Raw genomic sequence first — 23674 nt, 5'->3', positions numbered from 1 at the left:
GTCGTGTATTGCAAAGGTGTGTGAATGGCTGAATAATAGTAGAGTTGAGACAAACTTAAAATATTTGATTATTCTTTTGCGGAATAATTGAAGGGTTTTTTTGGAAAACAACCATAGTCGAAAAACATAAATTTTGAAGAGAAACAAAAAACTATCTGGCATGAGTGTCGTTGACAATTCAAATATGAAATTCATCATGTCATTTCTTAAGGTGTTGTAGAAACTTGGGGAAACTGAAGTATATTTATAACTGAAATTATTATTACCTCATAAAAATACATTTGTAAATGCAGGTAACTGTGGACAATGGTTGTTTTAAGAAAAAATTATCTGTTGTGGCTGAAATGTGCCTCTCCTTTAATCTTCTTTTTCTTTATTATATCCTGTTTCTTCTCCTTTCATTGCTTACGTTTCTTCTATGGGGTTACATCTGCACCTAAAGATGACTCCATAACTAATACAACAATTTACTTGCTAAAGTATTTTTCTCTGAGGTGACTTTTGTCATGTACATAAAAAGCAGTAGGCCTACTATTACAATTTAAAATTGTATGGATAAATGTTCGAGATGATATGAATGGGATATTTGCAAATCGTCCTGGAAAACGGTTGTTTTCACAAAAAAAAGTCTGTGAACTATGGTTGTTTTATGAAAACCACTGAAAATTTCCATTCCTATAACATAGAATATGATGTTTTTTTTTTCACTAATAACTAATGCAGTAGATTGCCGCTACAATACACACACCACATGCTTAATATGTCAAATTTGCATTTTTTGGACTATGGTTCTTTTTAAAAAAAAAAAAAAACTTTCGATTGAATGTCACGGAATGTTTGGGTTTAGTTTAAGATTTACCAAGATTCTAACACTGGTATCAGAATAGTTCATTTATGTAAAATATATCATACATTTTAAGAAAATAAAATGTTGTTTTCTAATGCCAGGTGTTTGAAAATAAAGTCATTTGACCTCCTGCACTCCAATATTTTTCAAAGATATTATCATGGCCAGCCACTGAAGCATAGATATTGAGGTGTTCTGAATCCATTTCTTGGTTTGAGTTGCACAATGGACAGTTAGGGGACTGAGGTATTCCAATTCTATGCAGGTGTTTGGCCAAACAATCACGGCCTGTTGCCAATTTAAATGTAGCTACAGACGATTTTCGTGGTAAATCGGGAATTATAACTGTGGATTATGATGCAGAGAGTTCCATTTTTTCCCTTGAGATTGTGTTATCAAATTTTGTTTGTTGAAGTCTAAGTATAGATGTACATTTTTACATACTTGTCAATCTCAGTGAATAAATATGCATTAAAAGAAATCAAATATGCTTATATAATAGTAAGTAAATGTAGAGTGTTAACTAATATGCAGATAGAGGACTAAAAACAAGCAAAAATGTTCATGTAAATATAGAATCAATATTGCTTTGTTTTTTAATTACAGGTACTTTTTAGCTCATATATGCTTGATTAAATTGTAACTTTATTTTTACATCTTTGTTTATAAAGTCTATGCGTAATTCTACAGATAGTGCTCAAAATGGCCACCATGAGTTCCAATACAGGCTTCTAAGCTAAGGTTACCAGATTTTATTTACAATTTTCGGGGACAGATAGTGGTATATAAAAAATAATTTTATAGTGCAAATAACAAATCCCGAAGCTTCTACAATCCCTTGTTTTCATTGCCAGGTGATAATAATGAATATATATATATATATATATATATATATATATATATATATTTTACAAAGCCTACTGATTTAATAAACAGTACCCACTAATGTAAGAACGAAAACAGATGAAATAAAAAGTAGGCTACCCATACTTATGTATAATAAAAAAAAGCAAATGACTATACAGTATATTAACATGAACTTTTTGGTTATTTTCAGGTCCTCTATCCATTCCCCGAAGGTTTCCCACATAGCAGTTAAAATGTTGTATTCAGTCCATTATAATGTATGTAATTAATCATTTACTGGTTCTAGTAATTTAATAGGGAAATTGTATTACTATAAAAAAATAAACTCTCTATACAGACCTTAATATCATCTATGGCTCCGGCTGTGTGGTAGCGCCGGTTATCAGTTCTTGTAAGGCGCTTCATCATGGCATGGCGGTGGGGATGTGACCGTACAGGTCCTGTGCTTGGATTCTCAGTGGGTTCTGGAGTAACGCGCTCCTCACTTGGTGGTGACACACCTGGACATAAAACACAGTTTATTTTCATATGAAGAATGGTAACAGAATTCTCATAGATCACTCATATGCATGAAGGACGAAAATGTGGGTCACATGAATGAAAGATAAAGGAGATTATAATTTGGATACTCTCTTATAAAAATCAACATAGCATTTGTTTTAATGTTAGTCTATATGTATTCTGTTACGAGCATATATAGGAGTTGTTTTACATTTTATAAACATACATATTTATTAGAATAAAAATTTTAATAGAATATGTAATACAGTATAAGACTTTTAACTTAATTCAGAATTGAAGTTGCAACGGAAGTGTGAAATAAATAAGAAATATTAAGCTTTATTTCAGATGTACTGACTGTGCTTTGACTTCGAATATGTCTTTTATGTTCTGTTAATTGTAGAAATAATAAAACGTGAATGAATTATATTATAACAAATGTAAGCCTTCTTAATTGAGGTTTGTTTTATACTACTGTAGTGTGGGAAAATATGTTTTTGAAGTAGAAAATCAATCAGTGATAAACTTTTTTCTTAAAGAGATACATAGGTAGTTGGAGTGTATGGAATCGTCTAAATAGATTCTACTTTATGTTGAAAAAAAAACCCTGTTAATAGAATGAGTCAACAAGATATTATCATCACTTGTTAAGTTTATGTCTGACTGCTCTTGGTCCATCAATAGTGTATACATAAACATTATTTATCTTCAAAACCCAACGCTGCTTTAAAAATAAGCATTTACTGTTTTGACTGGTTTCATTTGCTTAAAGGTACAGACTAAAATGTTTAGTCAGTTGTCTCCAGTCTTTTCAATTGCATTTTTGTAACAGAAATTGGGTCCCCACTTAACATAAAGGAATGATTGCGTCGTCGACTTTTCACAGAATATAGAAAAGATAAGTGGAAGAAATGTGTTGAGCACGTAAAAAAAAAAAAGAACAATATTTTTCTAGTGCTAATGTAACAGACAGTGAAACTGACAGAATAATTTCGTTAGAAGAATGTTTAACTGATAGCAGTGATGCTATGTAGCGATAATGGTTCAGATTAAAGGAGGGAAACTCAGACTCCACTTCTAGCACACTGGTAAGGTTTAGTACCCTCTCATAACGGAGTTTTCCCAGTTGTTAACCTATAGTTGGGAGGCCAGAAGGAAAAAGACCTTTGGGCAGGTCGAGACGTAGCTGGGAGGATAATATTGAAATGGATTTGAGGGAAGTGGGATACAGTGGTAGGAACTGGATTAATCTTGCTCAGGGTAGGGACTGATGGCGGTCTTATGTGAGGGCAGCAATGAACCTCTGCATTCCTTAAAAGTCATTTGTAAGTAAATAAGTAAGTGAGTAAGTAAATCATAATCATATTGTTCGTATATGTTGTTCAATTGTATGTTCAAAAATATTCTGTGTAAGTACTCATTTTAGATTCAGAGTCGCAGAAGTTTATATTAATGTACCAGTACCATGATCTTCGATTAAATGAAATAAAAGAAGAAACATTTCTTCAGGAGAATGAAGATGAAACAAGAATTCTAAATTTGCAAGGTGTACAGAACAGTGATTTCAGTCTGGAAAAGTGTGAATTCAATACCTACTAGAAATGGAAGAATTTTTATTCTAGTCATGTCTCAAATGCGTACTATGGTTCCTTCCTAGGAGTGACTATAGCGTAGATAAGCACCATTTTTATCACTTACCTTCTTTCTTGTGTGAAGGTTAACTTTCTTTGAAGTACTTTCGCAAAATTTCATAATGTTTGAGGATACATCTTCCCATTGTTTTCTAGTCTATTTTGTTCATTGTTTTTAAGAATTTGTGTGATTATGCTCTATTTACAATCATTCGAGATTTTTCGTTATCACTTAAGCATTTTTATTTAGATTTGTGTCTTGATATTTTAACATTTTATTATTAATTTTGTTTATTTTTGTTGATTTACTATTCTTAATATACCAGTCATTACTTTTCCTGTTTCTTTCCTCTTGGCAATGTATTTTTTATGTTACGAATTTCTTGAATGAATCTACGAATAGATTATATTTTACGAGGTGGATTATTATATTTCCTTCGACGTGGGTAAACTGTGTTTCTATGCCTCTGAGACTTGAGCAGTTTGAATGACATTCCTGGCAACCATTATCTCTCAGTCATTAATATTTAAATTTTCTCATCACGTGAAGTTATAGATACCATTAGTAATAAAAGAACTAAGTTTACATGAAATTAGTAACATCTATCAGCTTTATCAGTGGTAATTTGTAACAATATTATCAACGTCTTTTATGTCAGTATATAGTACGAAATACTGTAACATGTATGAAATTAAGTACCGGTACTCAATAAAACTGTTAGCAAAAGATTTGCTCTAAAAATTTTCTATTAAAATTATCAATCTTAATTGTTTCCTTCTTCTGAATAAATATAGAGGCACTGTATACCGGTAATCAAAAGGCTGGAATACTGATCTCTCATACGAGACCCAAGTAAAATTATGACAAGAATGGAAATGAGCAAAGATGTATTATTACTGTTGCATGACCATGGGACTAATGGTCAATGGCAAGTAGACGACTGATTCGAGTACATCCTCAAAGGGTTAATCATGGACTTAGTCCAAGTGGTGTAAGAATATCACAAGAATAAAAATCGCTGCAATCAAAGTCTATTTCTCCATTTTCACATTTTAATACTAAGAGAAAACATGTCGTGAACACTTCATTTATATTTTAATGGGGATGGAAGACCAGGGTTACTACTTACAAATGACTTTTAGAGAAGCTGGAGGTTCATTGCCACTCTCACATAAGCCCGTCCTGAGCAAGATTAATCCAGTCCCTATCATCATATCCCACCTCCCTCAAATCCATTTGAATATTATCCTCCCATCTACTGTCTCGGCCTACCCAAATATCTTTTTCCCTCCGGTCTCCCAACTAACACTCTATATGCATTTCTGGATTCGCCCAAACATGCTACATGTCTTGTCCATCTCAAACGTCTGGATTTAATGTTCCTAATTATGTCAGGTGAAGAATACAATGCATGCAGTTCTGTGTTGTGTAACTTTCTCCATTTTCCTGTAACTTCATCCCTCTTAGCACCAAATATTTTCCTAAGCATTTTATTCTCAAACATCCTTAGTGTCTGTTCCTCTCTCAAAGTGAGAGTCCAAGTTTCACAACCATACAGAACAACTGGTAATATAACTGTTTTATAAATTCTAACTTTCAGCTTTTTTGAGAGCAGACTGGATGACAAAAGGTTCTCAACAGAATAATAACAGGCATTTTCATGCATTTTCATACATCATCATCATCATCATCATCATCATCATCATCATCATCATCAATGGTGCTACAGACTATTGCAGGCCTCGACCGCCTTTATAATGCACCTCCATTTGTTCCTGTCTTCTGCATTCCTTTTCCAGCCTTGTACTCCCAGCATCTGCAGGTCCTGTTCAACACTATCCAGCTATCTGATATTAGGTCGTGCTAGTTTCCTTTTGCCTTCTATTTTAGTTAAGGTGACTTTCCGGCATGGATCCAACTCCTCCTCTCTGTATAGGTGTCCCAGCCACGTAATCCTCCATGTTTTAATTATTTTAATTATATCTATTTCATCATATGCCTCATACAATTCATCATTGTATCTAATTCGCCAGTTGCCATTTTGGCATATAGGGCCAAAAATGTTTTCCTTAAGATCTTTCTTTCAAATATTTTTAGCTTATTTTCTTGAGTTTTAGTTAAGGCCAATCTTTCAGAGCCATATTATCATATTACTTATCAATTAATAACGTTTCCAACACCGTAGTACGCATTATGATAGGCATATTATGTAATGGTAGTCGTACCTTGTTAGTGGTGATTGCTTGTATTGTAATAAAAAATGCCAAGTTCTATACCTGTTATAGGTCATCTTTTTATTATTAATATACTCTGCGACTTCCTGGCTCCAGCGCCCCTGGTTTTAGCACCTTTAGCTTATAACCAAAAACGGCCATGTTTTAGAAGTACCGGTAGTTGTAACGGTGCACACAAATAATACAGAAACTGTCATTAAAATATTTGGTTATATTCAGTAACAATTATGATTGGCTCTTTAGTATTCTACAATTTATAAATAAGCAAACATTAAACATTTTCATACCAGCAATTACAGGAACATCGAAATCAAAGCTGGCTGCTGGACTATGACCCTGCGTTGGGCTGGGAATAGTTGGTGCCCCACTGCTAACTGTAGACGAATTCACATGGCGAGTTTTCAGCAGTGGAGGATTCCTGGACTGCGTGAGCGCAAATCCCCTGCGCAGTGAACCTCTTGGAGGTGAAGGTGGCGGGTAGGACACCCCTCGATGTCCTGGACTGAGGAGACCACCATGGTGATGAGTTGTAGTGGCGGTGCTCTTGCCAGATGGTGGCACAAGGAGTAGTGATGTGGGAGGGTTGGGTGTGGAGGCATGACTTGTGTTGGGTGAAGTAGCCAGATTTAAGTTGGGAAGGGACTGTCCCAGGTTTGAAAAAACTGGCACCTGCACGCTGAGGGTATTGGGGGATGGAGACTTTGACAACAGACTGCGCCTGAAAGCAAAGAATATAACCTCGAATTACTGATATTACAATTTTATATAAAACAAATGACGGGCTGAATTAGTAGACACATTGTTCAGTTTACTAAAAGTCGTCTGTACATAAAATTTACGGTATACCCAACTTATTACAGCCAATATTCGCCATTTTCGTTTATGTGCACTATAATATTATAAACTTGTACAATTTTATTACAATTTACATATACACAATACAAATTCATCAACAGTAATTTTATTGAATTCTTATTAGTAGAGACAGAATTTTCATACACTATCAAATCTTAAAATACTTACTTTTTATTTCTTAATACGTGTGTCCAACTATAAGCTGATTACAGGATGTCCACTATAAATTAACTATACAATTTTCCAGAGAAAACAATCTTAAAATATGCACTATCAAATAACCAAACAGGTACAATGAAGGAAACAAAGAGCACTAAAAATATGCACTATCAAAATTAAAATTTACATTTTATTTTTGAATTGTACTATGTACTACTACTAGTAACAGTCTTTCCAAATTTTCAGCAGTGAAGTTTATGGGTTTATCTGTCAAAATATTTCTGTACATAGAAATTCCTGCGTGCACCATTGTGTGTGTGTGTCTATTATATATATATATATATATATATTACTGTCGAAAGCTTTATAAACATCTACAAAGGACATGATTTTAAATCCTTTTATATCTTTCGCTCTGTAATTTGTTCAATTGGAAAACATTAACCATATTATTGTTTTATGCTAATGCCACAAGTAGTTCCTTCCAAGTCCTTTCTCATTTGTAAATTTATAGTGATCTGTTATCTCATCTACATTGGTCATACTTTAACAGTTGAAAGTGGTATTCAAATTGAGACATCTCTCTAGTGGAGAAAGAAGCAACGGAATAAAATACGAGTTTCAGGAAGAGAAATGTAAGACTAGAATGTAGTAGGTACTACATGATAATTTTTCTTCCAGAGATATTTGATCAAACTCTGATTTCATCACTGTCTTAAAGTAAAATTAATAAAATACGTGTATGAATTCACGAGACGGAAAAGAAGTCTACTCCAGCACATGTTAAAAATGACATCTAAGCTAACAAAAAACAAGAATAAGCACAATTATTACTGAATGTATTAAAATAATTGTAATCTCCTTATTCATATTTGGTTCCAAATCTTGGACGTTAACAAGACAATTAAGAAGAAACTGAAACAATTGAACTGGGATTTGTAACATTAGATGCTGTCTATGTACTTTTACATCAGCTACTATAATTATTGCAGTGTCAACAGGAATTAAAATTTTTAGTTGACTAGCCACTGTATGTGGGTCCCAAGATATCACGAATACCACCATCATCACTGCAACTACTGCTGACACTACCACTGCCATCACAACCATTACTGCCACACCTTCAAGGTTTAGATCTGTTAGTTTGTTCTGGCTTCATTTTCAAACTTCTGTCTCCATCTCATAGTAGGTATTTTTTAATTGGTTTATTTTATGACATTTTATCAATTGCAATGGTTATCTAGCATCTGAGTGAAATGAAGGTGATAATGTTAGCGAAATGAATCCGAGGTCCAGTGCCGAACATTACCCAGCATTTGCTTTTAATGAGTTGGGGTAAAACCCCAGAAAAACTTCAACCAGGTAACTTGTTCTAACCAGGACTTGAACTCAGGCCTGCTCGTTTCACAGTCAGACATGCTAATTGTTACTTCACAAGGGTGGATATCAGTAGGTATTAACTCTGTTTCTTTTCTTCTTCGGAATTCTATGATTTTCCATTCTCCCAACATGTAGACATGAACTTTCTTCATTATGTTTTAATTATTTATTGTTAAGACTGATGTTACATAACCTGTACATAAGCGGAGAGAGAACCTTTTCCTTGAGGGGGGGGGGGGGCAAAGCAAAACCATAGAATCCCTATATAACGAGCTTATGGGGGACATCATTTATCTTCTTCCCCCGTTATAGCTTCACCTTGGTACAGTATATCGGAATATGATCATTTAATAAAGGTATTGTAAAATAAAGTAAAATTGTAACCAAATATACAGACAATTTTACTTTTTTTTTTTTCCTCTTATATGGAGGAGGGATCCGAAGGCTTGCACTGCAGCCTGAGGCTTATTATGCTTACCACTCCTATTCTGTAAATGATTAAGTAGCCGAACGGCCACACTCTTGTACAAGTACAGCACGCCACACCGTGAACTTAACCCAGGCTATTGTATGGATGATGATATGTGAATTAATGGTGCGAAATGAGTCCGAGGTCAACATCGAAAATTACCCAGCAATTCTGCTTCAATTGGTTGAGGAAAAACTCTAATCAAGTAACTTGTCCATGGACAGATGTGTTAAGCATTACTCCACAGTGTTGGACCAATTTTACATTTACTTTATCTGTTTATTTAAAAAAAGCAAGATATCATATGAAATGTGAATTCTAATTATTTTATTTAATCTCGTCTTTAAGTGTACACACTATATCGGGATCACTTTTCTTTTTTCTGCATTGTTGTGCAATGTATTATTCATATTTCTTCAAGAGGCTGCTTTAACACCTGCAGAGTTCTAACACATGAGTACAGGATGTTACAAAAACATTACAGTGCTTCCATTCCTCAAATGAGGTTTAGAAATTCTTATACATTGAGAAATTTAAAATAAATATAATAGTCCAGACACATGGTCTGAAGATAGTAATTCGTCAATTTAAGCACAGAAACTTAATCATAAACAAAAGCAAGAAAAATCTTTGTAATTCATTATTTTCTCACGTTAATAGAAAAAAAAAAAAAAAAAAAAGAGTTCGGCCAAGTGTGGGGGGGCAGTGCCCCCCCCATAACTCCGCCTATGTCTGTAATTGATGTATTACTCCCTGATTTATTTTTTTATGTATCCTTCTATCCTGCTATAGATCTTAAAAATCTCATTTCAATGGTCTCTATTTGCTTTTTATATCTTATCCGAAATTCATTTTACCTGGAAAACAGCAATGATGAGAACCATAGAGATGGCAGAGGCGTAGTGATGGTAATAATATTGGTAATGGTGGTGGTGGCGGCACTGTTGGTAGAGGTGATAATCATGATGATGTTGGTCTAGTTTTTGAGAAAAGAAAATTTACTTACCGGTCTGAGCGAGGTGATGGTGTGGGTGCAGACTGCTGTGAAACTGTCTTGCCATCGTTGCATGAACACGTCGTCAGGGCAGGGATGCCCTCGTCCGAGCTCAGACTTGAACCCCTCAGCTCATTTTCCACGCTCACACCGCGAGATTGGCTCACACTGCTCACTGATGACACCTCATTCATGTCCATCGACCCACTGAAACACATTTAAACATCATTTAAAATAATGTGCTGTCTCTTATCACTGTTTGCAAGACAAAAACACCTTGACGAGGAAACAGCAGAAATGGGGCTTTATTCTATTACATTTTTTGCTCGTAACATTGCATTCTGTATGTGCTGGAGAAGTAACTTATTTATATTTCTGCCTATTCTTCTTGCTTCGCTCTGCATTCAGATAATATAATGTGAGATCATGTTGGAGAACAATTGTTTTCCTTCCCACGACAATTGTTGATTCAAATTAAGTAAAGACATTTAAAAACTATGTCATGAACTGTACGAGAAATGGCTAGGGATTGTGTACCTCTCGGTTTTAATGTGACAACGTTTTTCAGTTCGTGTTAGCATTCAGCTTATTGTATTGTTTGTGTTTTTGTTTTTTGAAAGAATTTTAGATAAGGACGCAAATAGTCATAGTAGCTGACACGTCCTTTTTAACCCCGATTAACTAACTAACCAATGTGTAGGGATATCAAATGTCCAAAGGAAGAAAAGTCTTTTTCATCACGTCAATGCATGGCCTTACACTTCAAGTCTCTATATTAGAGAAACTGGACACAATGGACGGAAACTTCCAGCTCACGTTTCATGAAATCTGAATCTATTACTTTTGGACGACTTACTACCTATACAATTCTGTAAAGTTTCGGACACGAGGCAATGATTATTTTTAAGGGGGTTCTACATTTTGGATTATTTGAAAGCCTAATTTATTATACCAGTGACTTCAACGATATGGAAATTTTAATGGCCATGTTTACCTTTTCGAGGTATATTATATTAAAAACTAAGTGCTCAATGGGGCACCGAAAACTCTAGAGAACTTCTTCAGTTACGAGAGTCAAAAAGTAACCTTAATAAACGTTTTAATAATTGAGTATGTACAAAAAGACTACAAACACTTCATCATTTTTCAACATAGTATAACAGGAACACTTGCATTGAACGTACTGGGGGCTATGTTGAAAAGTAATGAAGTGTTTGTAGTCTTTTGTACATATTCAGTTAATTATTAAGGTTACTTTTTGATTCTCTCTTGTATTTTTGGTGCCTCACCACTCATTAACAAGTAGGCATACGCAACAAAATTACTCTTTCTTATTCCAATGGAAATTAATACCATTTTAGAATAAAAAAAAGAGTGACAGATTAAAAATAAATTATTAATACGAAAAATTTAAAGCCTCCTCTCCCCTACTTTTTGAGGACTCAGGAGACAATCTCGACGCCAATGTAAGTAATTATATATGTTTACTTGTTCAATTACAATATTATCAACACAGTTTTGTTTCACTTTTCTTTTGTTGATAAGTTTCAATCCTTTAAATGCTACAATTTTAGTTTTTGAAGATAATTTCACAGCAAATTTTGAAGCTTGTTTGAAAGTTGTCCACTTCTCATTTCAAACCACGTCAGATTTAGTGATGATCTCCTGGTCATTGCAAATGTTCAAGAAAATACAGTTTCGAATATTGACCCCAACGTCTTCTGTCTCTTAAATGTTTGGATAAATAAATAAGAGTGGAATCATAACTTTATCTAATTATATGTCATGGAGTTATTAGTAAGTGTTGTCATACCTGTACTGGTTAGGTTGTTAGAGCAATAACAGTTAAGTGGGACTAAAGGAGCTCGACTTTACAGCAACAACAAAGTCAAAACAAATTTATAACAATAACAATAAATATAAGTTGGAAAATTTCTGATTTAAATTCAGCTTCTACCTGTGTGAATGAACCAGGCTGGATCCCCTGCTTCCTCTGCTGGAGCCTCCCCGGGGGCTTCGGGTGGGGATTAGCCCTGCATTGGTCCCATATGAGGCACAGCTTTGACACTCTGTGGTATCCAAGATATCGTCATCTTCGTAATAGCATGCACTGGTCTGCCGACTAATGGAGCCTGCTGCAGATGTTATAGGAATGTTGGATGATGCTGCAAGGGTAGCAGCGCTGGTTGCCTGCTTTGCAGCTGCATAGAGCTCCTGTGCCTTCTTGATACTATCTATCCAGCTCTGCACAATAAATATAACCAAAGAAGCTGTTTGAAATTTAAAAATAAAGATTAAATATGTCTTATATAACACAATGTGAGATTAAATTCTATACAAGTTGGTATTATTACTTTTGCTCTAATACATTTCTTAAGTCTTTAGTGGGAATCAAAATTTAAGATGTTTTCTTTTAATGGTTACGTTTTAGCATTTTTTTTACACTTTCGAGTGATATTTATAATGTACAAGCTCTTAACTGTCAACATAAGGCATACACGTTTTCATTTCAGTTTAAATACAAACAAACAGTACAGGTATCTCAAAGTTTCAACCCGGAGAAAAGTGTCTCTTGTTGCCATAACAAGTACAGGAAATAAACTCATATGACAGTAGCCAATTTGTGTAGTCATCATAAGTTGGTAAGGTGATCAACTTCTGATCAAAAAATATGGGAGACTTGTTCATGACAAATTTTAGAGCAAGTTTTTTTTTTTAGATGGGGGGGATATGAAGGTAGGATTCCTGATGGAATGGTTTATAAATCAGTTTAATATTATAATACAAAATGATTTAGGTTATAATATAGAGCACAAACATATTTTAAAATTTGCATATTTCTTAATTTTACAGAATCACTGGAACAGAATTGTATTGATTGTATTGATTGATTGATTAAACTATTGATATTAAAGTTAGTTTATATTTAAATATATTTAGTGGATATCATTATTGGATTACATAAAAAAAAATTAGCAATCATGATTGATAAAGAAAAATACGGGAGGATTAGGAGATCAATACAGGAGTCAGGAGCATCCCAAAAAATTAGCTCAAATACAATAGTTCCCGGAAAATACGGTAGAGTTGGTAACCTTATAAGTTGGCAGTATAAAAGTTCTTTATTATACATGATAAAAGGTGTTCGACGGTAACTGTACAGAGTAATTCCTTGAGATAAAACAAATAGAAATTTCCTTTGCCATTTTGTGTTACTGCTTTTATTTATCTAAAACTATATATTGAAATCGTTAAAAGCATTAAAATTTTATTTAGTGGAAAATGGACTTTGTTTCTAGAAATAATTGTAATATCGCAGTAAATTCATATCATTTGTCAATGCATGGAAATATCTATTCTCCACAGCAGTGAGGGGAAAAGATGTAAACAAACAGTACCTGCTGTGTGCTCTGCTCTGCAAACACTCTACACCCTGCAGTGCTCAGATCTCAGAGTGAAGCATGCATCTACATTTCGGTAACAGCGTTGCCAAACATCCACTACTTAAAGTGATTCATTAATAATTAAAGTATTAAAATACTCAAACTGTAAACGAGCCAGAAACATGAAGCAAAATTATTTGTTGGTTGGAACTGAGACTTCTAACATAAAGCATTTATAATTTTTTTAAACTAATGGCGGCACTTGACTTAAGTCAATCATTCAAGCATCACCTTCTAGTGGGTGACGCACTGAAGCTTATAGTTCTTTCAGTCACCATGAAGGCGTTGCCTTTGGAGCACTGTTAGGAGACGAACTATGTAACATTAGTATGATGGTGATGATGATTAATGGAGCAATGATGGAATTCCGGTAGGGAAAACGGGAATACCTCGCGAAAACTTACCACCAAATACAGTCTTTGTCTACCACAAATTTCACTTGGACCTGCTCGGATTCAAATCCAAGTTACCAGTATGGAAAGTCGACATTCCAGCTATTTGGCTAATGGTGCACTTCGTTTATAACATGTGTATTTCTAAGTGTGTTTAGAAGGTAATGGGATTAAAACTTATTATCTAAAATACCAGTATTTCTGGAAATCTAGGTGCAAAGGAACAAAATGGTAGGGTACTTTCCCATTCATACTATGCTAAGAATTTGTCCCTTAAAAGGATTGTCTTTGAACACCTTTCACCCTGTAGTGATTAAGTATTCTTGTTATGGTTACTATAGCTCTAGTAGCCATATTGATCTACTAACAGAAAAGGGTGGTTTGACTGTAGTGCCTTTATTCTGTTATTTAACAACAGGTAATGGTATTGAGTAATGCTTATATGCAAAGGATATAACTTTCATTTACCTTGATGAGTTTTGGTTCAGAGCTGCTAAGAATGAAGCCGGCTGTAGCTGTTCTGAACTCATTGAGGTATACCAGTGCAATGCCTTGCGAATCTTTTTGCAGTTCCTGCACAATGAGTCGATCGACCAGGTATGGCTGTCTTATGACTTTTACACTACCTCCGCTCTTCTTGGTGGCAGCCTTGCAAACTAGCAGCACGTCAGTTAAAAGGAAACAATGCACATCCATCTGAAAATTCAGTACAAATATACCGGTAATTAAAACCCATTCATTTGTATGATAAATGATATGATACATTTCACTCAACATATTCGGTCCTGCTGACCCTTCACATTTCTATATTTGAGTCAGCACTAGTTACAAACTTTATACATTGACTTATCGTGACCTAACAGCATGTTCTTGTTTAGGTCTTTCATGCCTCTTCACTTTCATTTGTCACTCCTTCTAATTTGTAACACTGATTATCTTACTACTCTTCTCTTATTCTCATATACACCTAACTACTATTCTTACTATTAGCTTCCCATTCAGCTTCACTCCATTTTTCTCTTAACCAACTAATTCTTTCTTGGAAATAAATTAATTTCATTTTAAACTTATTTGATATGCAAGACCTGTAACATCCGTAAACTTACTATGATATACCGAAGTACATCTAGCCATTCTTCACCAGTAAACTTGTTGCTGGAAAAATGGAATATTATTGATCTTAACATATTATTAAAATAGTAAGTAAAACAATATCTTGATGATGGCAACATCAACAGCACAGCAGACAAGTCACTCTTTAAAAAAATCAATAAAATTTGGGAGAAAATAACTAATAATATATTATAGAAGATGCTCAAAAATGCCACATAACATAACGATATCTAAACAGATAAATTAGTCACTTTCTGTCACAAACTCTGTTATTTATCTTATACCAATACAAACAAAATGTGACATTCTTATGTATAACAGTGCTAAATTCATACATACATACATACATACATACATACATACATACATACATACATACATACATACATACATACACACACACACACACACACACACACACATACATACATACATACATACATACATACATACATACATAAGTGTTCTGCCCATGGGCAGGCACTGCAAACCCAGCATTCTCCAATCTTTTCTATTTTCTGCCTTCTTCTTAGTCTCCGCATATGATCCATATATCTTAATGTCGTCTATCATCTGATATCTTCTTCTGCTTCGAGCTCTTGTCCCGTTCACCATTACTTCCAGTGCATCCGCATATGATCCATATATCTTAATGTCGTCTATCATCTGATATCTTCTTCTGCTTCGAGCTCTTGTCCCGTTCACCATTACTTCCAGTGCATCCTTCAATAGGCAGTTTCTTCTCAGCCAGTGACCCAACCAATTCCTTTTTCTCTTTCTAATCAGTTTCAGCATCATTCTTTCTTCACCCACTCTTTCCAACACAACTTCATTTCTTATTCTGTCTGTCCACTTCACACGCTCCATTCTTCTCCATATCTACAATTCAAATGCTTCTATTCGTTTCTCTTCATTTCGTCATAATGTCCATGTTTCTGCTCCATAAAATGCAACACTCCAAACAAAGCACTTTACTAGTCTCTTCCTTAGTTCTTTTTCCAGAGGTCTGCAGAAGACGCTCCTTTTCCTATTAAAACTTCCTTTACCATTGATATCCTCCTTTTGACTTCCTGGCTGCAGCTCATGTTACTGCTTATAGTACATCCCAGTATATGAAGCTGTTCACTTGTTCTACTGTCTCATTTAGAATTCGCAAGTTTACCTTCTTTATTTTTCTTGAGACGATCATGGTCTTCGTCTTGTTTGCATTTATCTTCATCCCATAATGCTCACAGCTGTCCACTTGCTCTACTTTCTCATTTAGAATTCGCAAGTTTACCTTCTTTATTTTTCTTGCAACAATCATGGTCTTCATCTTGTTTGCATTTATCTTCATCCCATACTGCTCACAGCTGACATTTAGCTCCTGTAGCATATCTCTTAGTATCATCTACTCTTCTGCTAACAACGCCATATCATCAGCAAATCTTATGCACTTTATTCTTCTTCCTCCTACTTTTACCCCTCCCATGTTCTTCACCAAATCCTCCAAGTAGATGTTGAACAAAGTAGATGATAAAGGGCATCCTTGTCGTACTTATCTTCCTATTTCACTTCCTTCAGACATTTCTTCTCCTAGCCTGACTTTGACTCGTTGTTTCATATATAAGTTACTAAACAGCCTCCTGTTCTTCCAATGCACACTTATTTTCTTCAGGATGTCCATCAGTTTGTTCCAATCAACTCTGTCAAACGCCTTTTCTAGGTCCACAAATACTACAGTATATACACTTCTTTATTCTTCGCCGATTGTTCGTAGTAGTCCAATTGCATGTCTTGTACCTTGTCTCAATGAAAAACAATCTAATGAAATAATGGATTTGCCACGGTATCGGAGTAAAAATGATGGTTCATGTTATGAGTGACAATTATTGTTAATTTTTCACAGAATAACTCTTAGTAACTGGACAAGAATGAAATGAGGCAAATGTGGCAACATGCAGTCAGAAACTGTATTCAAAATACGAAAACAAAACAACAACATAAATCGAACTGATTTTCAGGGAAGAACTTCTTTTCTTCTTATAAATAAATTTCCTTTGAGATGATATTACATTATAATTTGTTTGAATTATTCAACAAAACAGAATTGTATAGAAGCAAAGATATGAGTTAGGTACTAAAACCGACTATGAGGCATTAAACAATATTTTATAAAGAACAGCTATAAAGCGAAATGTGAATACTTGAAACTGTAACAGTCTGAGCTATGACATCTTACCTTGGAAGTGGAATTGTCCTTGAGCTTGAGGTCGCTCTCCAACAACAAGTGCCTGCGTTGGGTGACATGGCAGCCTGGCATTGGACATGTGAGGTCCAGTTCACTGTAAGTCTTCAGCATGCGATCCACTTCATCATCCTTAGATTCCTGTCAAACAATTTACCAAATATAGAATAAATATTTGTATGGGACAAACCAGTCTACAAACTTATGCCATTTATAAATGTAACTATGAGACATGCAGGAAGAGTGTGTAGTAATACTCAGACAACTGGAAAATCATGATTTATATTCTGGCGAATGCAAGTGGAATATGTGATGCACAAAGACGTATTTGTGACAGGTTTTCTTGGAGTATTGTCATCGTCCCACCAATTCTACATTCGTCGTCATAGTCATCTTCATCATTCTTTATAGATTCGCCCCACAAGTGCATACAGCTAAGATGGCAAAGTAATTTACGACCTCGACACGTTACTCTTAAAAAAGAATGCAAGTACCCACCTGGGATGGGGGGAGGAGGGGCAGAAACTCATTTAGTAGGTCTAATTCGATTTGGATGTATTGAATGCTATAGTCCAAGAAGAAGAAAGAAAAAGTCTCAGTCTGTCTGTCTCGCTCCAATTTTTTTTTTTTTTTTTTTTTTTTTTGAGCCTTTGGTTTTGCTCATACAACCTAGATTTTAAGACAATGTTCCAATATTTATCTTAATGCATACATTTTAAGGTGTAACAGTTAATCACTCACCACTACATCATAGGATTCTATTCTTGCGATGATACCCTTGAGTCGTTCATGGTCCTGACGTTGTCTTAATGTTGAATTCACATCGTTCACAAACTGATCCACACATTTAATCTGCAATGCATACAAATGACCATCTTTAATCATTGATATTTAAATGATGTATGTTTTATGTTGTAACTTTGAAATCATGACTACTTTAGAAACCATATTTAACTTAAAATTAAAAGGTAAATCATGAGGAGATATGACACACTCAGCAAGTGTATTCGAAGACAAAGCATGATGATAAAACTCCTTTGTTTCATAATCTTAGTATATGCCTACTGCCTACTAGGAGAAGGTGAATGATTGGCATCAGATTCTATTTGCTTTACCTGCATGAAAAGGACTCACGGTATTAATGCAATAAGCTTATTCAGACTGATTCTTCTTACAGCTTAATTTTTGTGACTGCTGCAGCTTAATGAACATTTTGTGAATATAAGATAAAATTAAAGATTTATATAGTCTGTGTAACGTTTGAAAAAGAAATGAAGAAAGACAGGTAGAAGGAAATATATTCATGGGCATGTAAAAGAAAATAGGAATACTTGAGTGAGGAATATGGAAGGATACAAGAAGGAATTAAGCAAAATATTTAAGTACATTTTATTCACGGTCAATAGACATTAAAACAGAATTGTAACCTTCGAGGTGATCAATTTTCTAAATTTTACAATACACAAACTAACTGATAGCATCATATGGTGATAGTAGAGAAATGAAATATTAAATTAATGATAATAAATAGCACTGATCACTTCCATAGACTCTTCGATGATCATAAATCTCACAGAATGTGACAGGAATTTGATGGGGTTTTTTTAGAAGCATTATATTATATTATATTGTATTGTATTTATTATCATTTCATGGTATTCATACATTGCTTCACAGTTAGAATATGGAACAAGTCAAAAAACTTAATACTAGGCCTACTATAAAGTCTTAATGTATAGTCACAGTATAGTTGAAATATATGCAGAAAGGTTTACAATATAGTCTACTAGTACAACACAAAGTTTTAGTATCGGTATCATGAAGCATTGTTGAATGTCATGAATTCGCCTAGAGAATAGAAGGCGTAAGAATTAGATATCGGTACTTTTTTAATTTGGCCCTAAATAATCTTATGTTTTGAGTTTGATTTTTTTATATCCATAGGGAGACTATTAAAAATGTTTAATTACTGCCATATAACACACTCCTTTTTGATAGCACAATAGACTTGCTGATGGAGTATGAAAGTCATTTTTTGACGCGTATTTATGTCATGAACTGTTGAATTAGTTACAAAGTTTTGTAGTTTTTTTTAAATAGTTCTACATGATTCCCTAGATTTGGCACCTGCTATTATTCTAATTATTACTCTTTTTTGTAGCAGGAATATAGGCCTACTGTTACTATCTGTGAAATTTCCCCAGAATAATATTTCAAAACTCATTACTGAGTGGAAGTATGCAAAGTATATTATTTTTAAGGTAGGGTATTGATATTTACTATCTTTTGCATAGATCTTATAGCAAAACATGCTGGATTTAGTTTGGTTTATACGGTATGATTTTTTCCATTTAAAACATTATCGATTTTTAAACCAAGAAATTTGGTTGTTGCTATTTCTATAAGGGACCTATTGTTAATTACTGTGCTTGAAATTTGCGAGGTTGAATTTAGACAGAATTTAAATTGAATTCATCTGACTGAGCTACAAGAAGCTTTAAAAAGACTGTAACAGAAAAGATGATGAACTTACCATGACAGACAGGCTTTCTCGATGTTCCTCGGTTTCTGTATTCCTGTGGATTGCTTTAAGAAGCAGTGAATACTTCGTGAGTCTTTGCATGGGCTGCACCACTATGTCCATAAGACGCAATCTGTTGCAATCTTTCTGTGTTTCACACCACTGAAAATAGACGTGGTTCTTGATCACCAAAAACTTATCTAAATCACAATATTCTTTTGTTACCACATAGCTTAGTGAATGGGAAGAAGAAATAAATGACAACTCAAATTGCCAGTAAGCTTAGAGTGGTTTACTAATCACTTTTCTAGAAGGAATCTAAAATTCTCCAGCATTTTTCTCAGAGTACCTAATTAAGAATTTTATTCTACAGTGATAGACCATTGTAAGGTTTCATATACCGAAACAAATTTGTTACACCAATTATAAGATGATCTTTCTCACAAAAAATATTTATAACTAAATTTTCACCTCTTATCTAAATCATGAATTTCCAGCATTTAAATGTGTCGATGTAACTTCACTTTATATCTAGATTGCTTGACTGACTGACTGTTTCATTTAACAATGCTTTCAATTTATAGGTTATTAAACATTGATGATTTTTTTTTTTTTTTGATTTGAGATTAATGGTCGGTAAATTTTACCCACAGTTCAGAAAAAAATATTTTACGTACCGATATTTTAAATCTATGACAGCTAGGAGGTTCACAGTTTTACTTCTGAAGGAAGATGTGCTAAGAGATTCTCGCCCTTGGAAGTCCATATCTTCGACTGAGTATCAATTTCTTTCTCCCCAAAACTCTACTGATACTTTAGTGCTCTTATTTATTTCCTTTCTTTAATTCTTGTCAAGTTATATAAGAGTTCCCAGAAACATCAGAAAAAAATAGGAGACTTCAAAACTTAAGCTTTCGTGCAGGTTCCCATCACGCCTATACATGTTGTCTATGAACGGACTAAAACAATACAATTAAATCAAATTAAGTGCTATTACTGAAAACAAAGTGCTTAAAGAATAAACTGAATAAAATGTACTGATAATGTAGGCCTATTCCTTACGAAACAGGTAAACAGGTTCATCAGAGAATACAATATTTTTCTAAAGAATGGATTTCTTATAACAACTGTTTGCTCTGAAGCAAAAGTCATGAAATACGATACAGTCCTCATTGAAAAATTATTTCACAATAAGCATTGATTTTACTGTTTTTTATATGCAACTTATTTTTTATCATCAGTCCACAACAAGTTCATGTAGAAGAACAATCTTTCAATACTTGTATGAACAATATCACTTTTTTAAATATGGAAGATTTTCATTAACAGTTTTGAAGAGATCCACTCAGACTTCATATAAATGTTTTGACTTATGAATTTCTTTGAGCCACTGGCATTGCTCAGTTGGCTAAAAATTATTTCACAATAAGCATTGCTCAGTTGGCTAAGGCGCTTGCCTGCCAATCCAGGGTTACCCTCGGGTGTGGGTTCGATTCCCACTTGAGCTAATTAGCTGCCTGAGTTTTTTCCGAGGTTTTCCTCAACCGTTAGGCAAATGTCAGGTAAACTGTGGCGAATCCTCAGCCTCATCTCGCTGAATACCATCCATAGATGCTAAATTACCTAGTACTGTAGTTGATACAGAGTCGTTAAAAAACCAACAAAAAACTATATTTTTTGGAATTCAGAACATTTTTCACAATATTATGACCTCATCAAACAAGTAAGATTCAATCTGATAGTAGTTTACTTCATAGTATGAATTGTTTTAAGAATAATGTATATCGGTAATTTCAGTAACACCTCCAATGTTATGGATTTATTAATTTGTCCTACAGAATAATCTCTGTAATGTTGACAATTAATATTTGAGGAGAAAAATTCGCTCCGGTGCCGGGGATCGAACCCAGGTCCTTGGTTCTACTACGTACCAAGCACTCCTTCAGTGTTTCCCTTTGTGGCCTGACTCCAAGTTAGGCATATATGTTGACGTATATGTCTAGTGTCAACCAAGGACCCGGGTTCGATCCCCGGTGCCGGAGCGAATTTTTCTCCTCAAATATTAATTACCGGTACCTCCAATGTTGCCAATGTAGTGAATTCCAAGTCACTGACAATGTTTGAGACTGATATTTATAACAAAATAGCAGTTCACAGTTTTTTTTAGTTATTAATTTTTAAATATAGGACAAAAACATGTCCTGATGACCTCTTTCCGGACAATGGGACACATTAGAGAAAAAAAGGGACATTCCCATATTGTATGTATAGAAATCTTAGCAAAAGGCAATGAAATTTTAACAGTAATACAAGTCCTTAGCAGACTTTCTTTGGAAGAGAATCCAACACCAACAGTTTAATTCTGAGTCAAAGTAAAATGTGCTAAACCCATAGCTCACTGGTAACTTTGACACTGTCATTGAAGCAACATTGAAAGTATATTAATGCTACACTAGTTTCATGATAATGAGTTAATGATTAATGAAGTAGTTGTTGAAGTTCAGTTACGGGATTTCTAATTCCCAACAAAAATCTAAACAAAGATGCTACATCTACAAATACTGTCATCTAACATAAACTTCCAACATTGCAGTGTGCGATTGCTTATACAGGGTCAACTGTAAGTAATGTTTTTAATTTGAGCAGGTTATTCTTTGAGATATTTGAAACAAACAAGTTTAATACAATTTTGCTCGTTTTTACTACCTTTTCGAGACAACAATTTTTTTATATGAAACATTTCATTGCGTGTTTTGGGAAAGCCATTGATTGAATTCCTAATATATTCAGTCAATTTAAAAGAGCAGTGTATTATGATAATATACGAATGAAAGAATTTAAGTTTTACCCTTTAAAAGTGCAGAAATTTCATACGAACAAATGTAATTTTTCGTTCTGCAAAGGAATTTTTAAATCTTACATTTGTTTGAATCAAATTTCTACGCATTTAAAGAACAAAACTAAAATTCACGCCAGTTTACAGCTACAAGGGACTGAATATTGTTAATTCATGTCATAAAAAAGGCAATTATGAATGTTCATCATAGATTTGTATGAAATACACATTTTCACAGACTGTAGTTTTATGATACTGGTATGTTAAATTATGTTGTACAATATAACATGTATGTATCTATTCTTGTACAGCCCCTGGATATCAATTTTATTGTTGAAGCATACTGGTATTCAATAAATGAAAAAAAGTACAATTGAACGCATATTTATAGGCCTAAGGAAGAAACCAAATGAGATTAAGATTAGAAATTAGCAACACCCATGCTTGCTACTTTTCCTTCAAATGTGTTTAATAATAAAAACAAATAGGGTGATACCAGATTTAAAGCTTTAAGGCAATATAATGCGTAGGTAAAAGTGTCCTCATACCTGTTGCACTTCAATAATATTCTATGCAGGTTAGGTTAAATCTTATCTTATTCTCAAGTAAGTCTACATTTCTGTTCCATTATCCTTGTGGAGCAAGTGTTTTTTTTACATACCACAAGGTAAGCAGTGAAGACCTCATTCTCTTGATGTCTCTCCCGACAGTAATGCTGGCACTGAGCCTGTTCTGCACAGTATTTAGTGTAAGGCAGAAATACGTCCTGAAACTGAAAAATGCGACTCATTAGTCTTCATGTGAACTATGAAGCTAAAGCGAATGAAACACCTACAGAAAACAATAATATCCTGGTGGACATATCTGGATTCCTCTGCCAGGAAGTATGTTGTTTCACGTATTTACTATAAATCTACAACAGCGGATCTTCTTTTCATTCCAAATATTTTATAACTTCGAGAATATATCATCTCGAACACCAAGGACGACTATTTCTTATTCTATTCTACCCTTTCCTTAGCTAATAATAATCCTCTTAATCCTATAGTTCATATATACTCTTCTACATATGTACCAGTAATTAAAAAATTAGTGGCAACATTCCTAGTATTCAGCTCTCCTAGCGGTGACAAATGTGAGTTGGTAATATGAAATGGAGTGGTGTCTGATATTATGTTATCTGTAAGTTATAAGGTACAGTAAT

The 23674-nt window shown here is 34.1% G+C and overlaps 1 protein-coding gene across 2 annotated transcripts in view; it reads right to left on the bottom strand.

Moving 5' to 3' along the window:
* Positions 1–23674, bottom strand: part of LOC138705937 (pleckstrin homology domain-containing family G member 5-like) — a 705365-nt gene that overhangs the window by 29222 nt on the left and 652469 nt on the right. For both annotated transcript variants that reach the window (XM_069834734.1, XM_069834735.1), the window contains 9 exons: positions 23132–23242; positions 19647–19796; positions 17855–17965; positions 17108–17254; positions 14242–14469; positions 11896–12182; positions 9951–10145; positions 6369–6799; positions 2054–2214 (listed from right to left, as the gene is read on the bottom strand). In XM_069834734.1, the coding sequence (XP_069690835.1) occupies positions 2054–2214; positions 6369–6799; positions 9951–10145; positions 11896–12182; positions 14242–14469; positions 17108–17254; positions 17855–17965; positions 19647–19796; positions 23132–23242 (1821 nt within the window). The remainder of the gene's footprint in view (positions 1–2053; positions 2215–6368; positions 6800–9950; positions 10146–11895; positions 12183–14241; positions 14470–17107; positions 17255–17854; positions 17966–19646; positions 19797–23131; positions 23243–23674) is intronic.

Source organism: Periplaneta americana, chromosome 9 (assembly GCF_040183065.1).
Source record: "Periplaneta americana isolate PAMFEO1 chromosome 9, P.americana_PAMFEO1_priV1, whole genome shotgun sequence".
Classification (NCBI taxonomy): domain Eukaryota; kingdom Metazoa; phylum Arthropoda; class Insecta; order Blattodea; family Blattidae; genus Periplaneta; species Periplaneta americana.
Note: the sequence above shows the minus strand (reverse complement) of the source record. Positions and strands in the feature narration are given on the sequence as shown.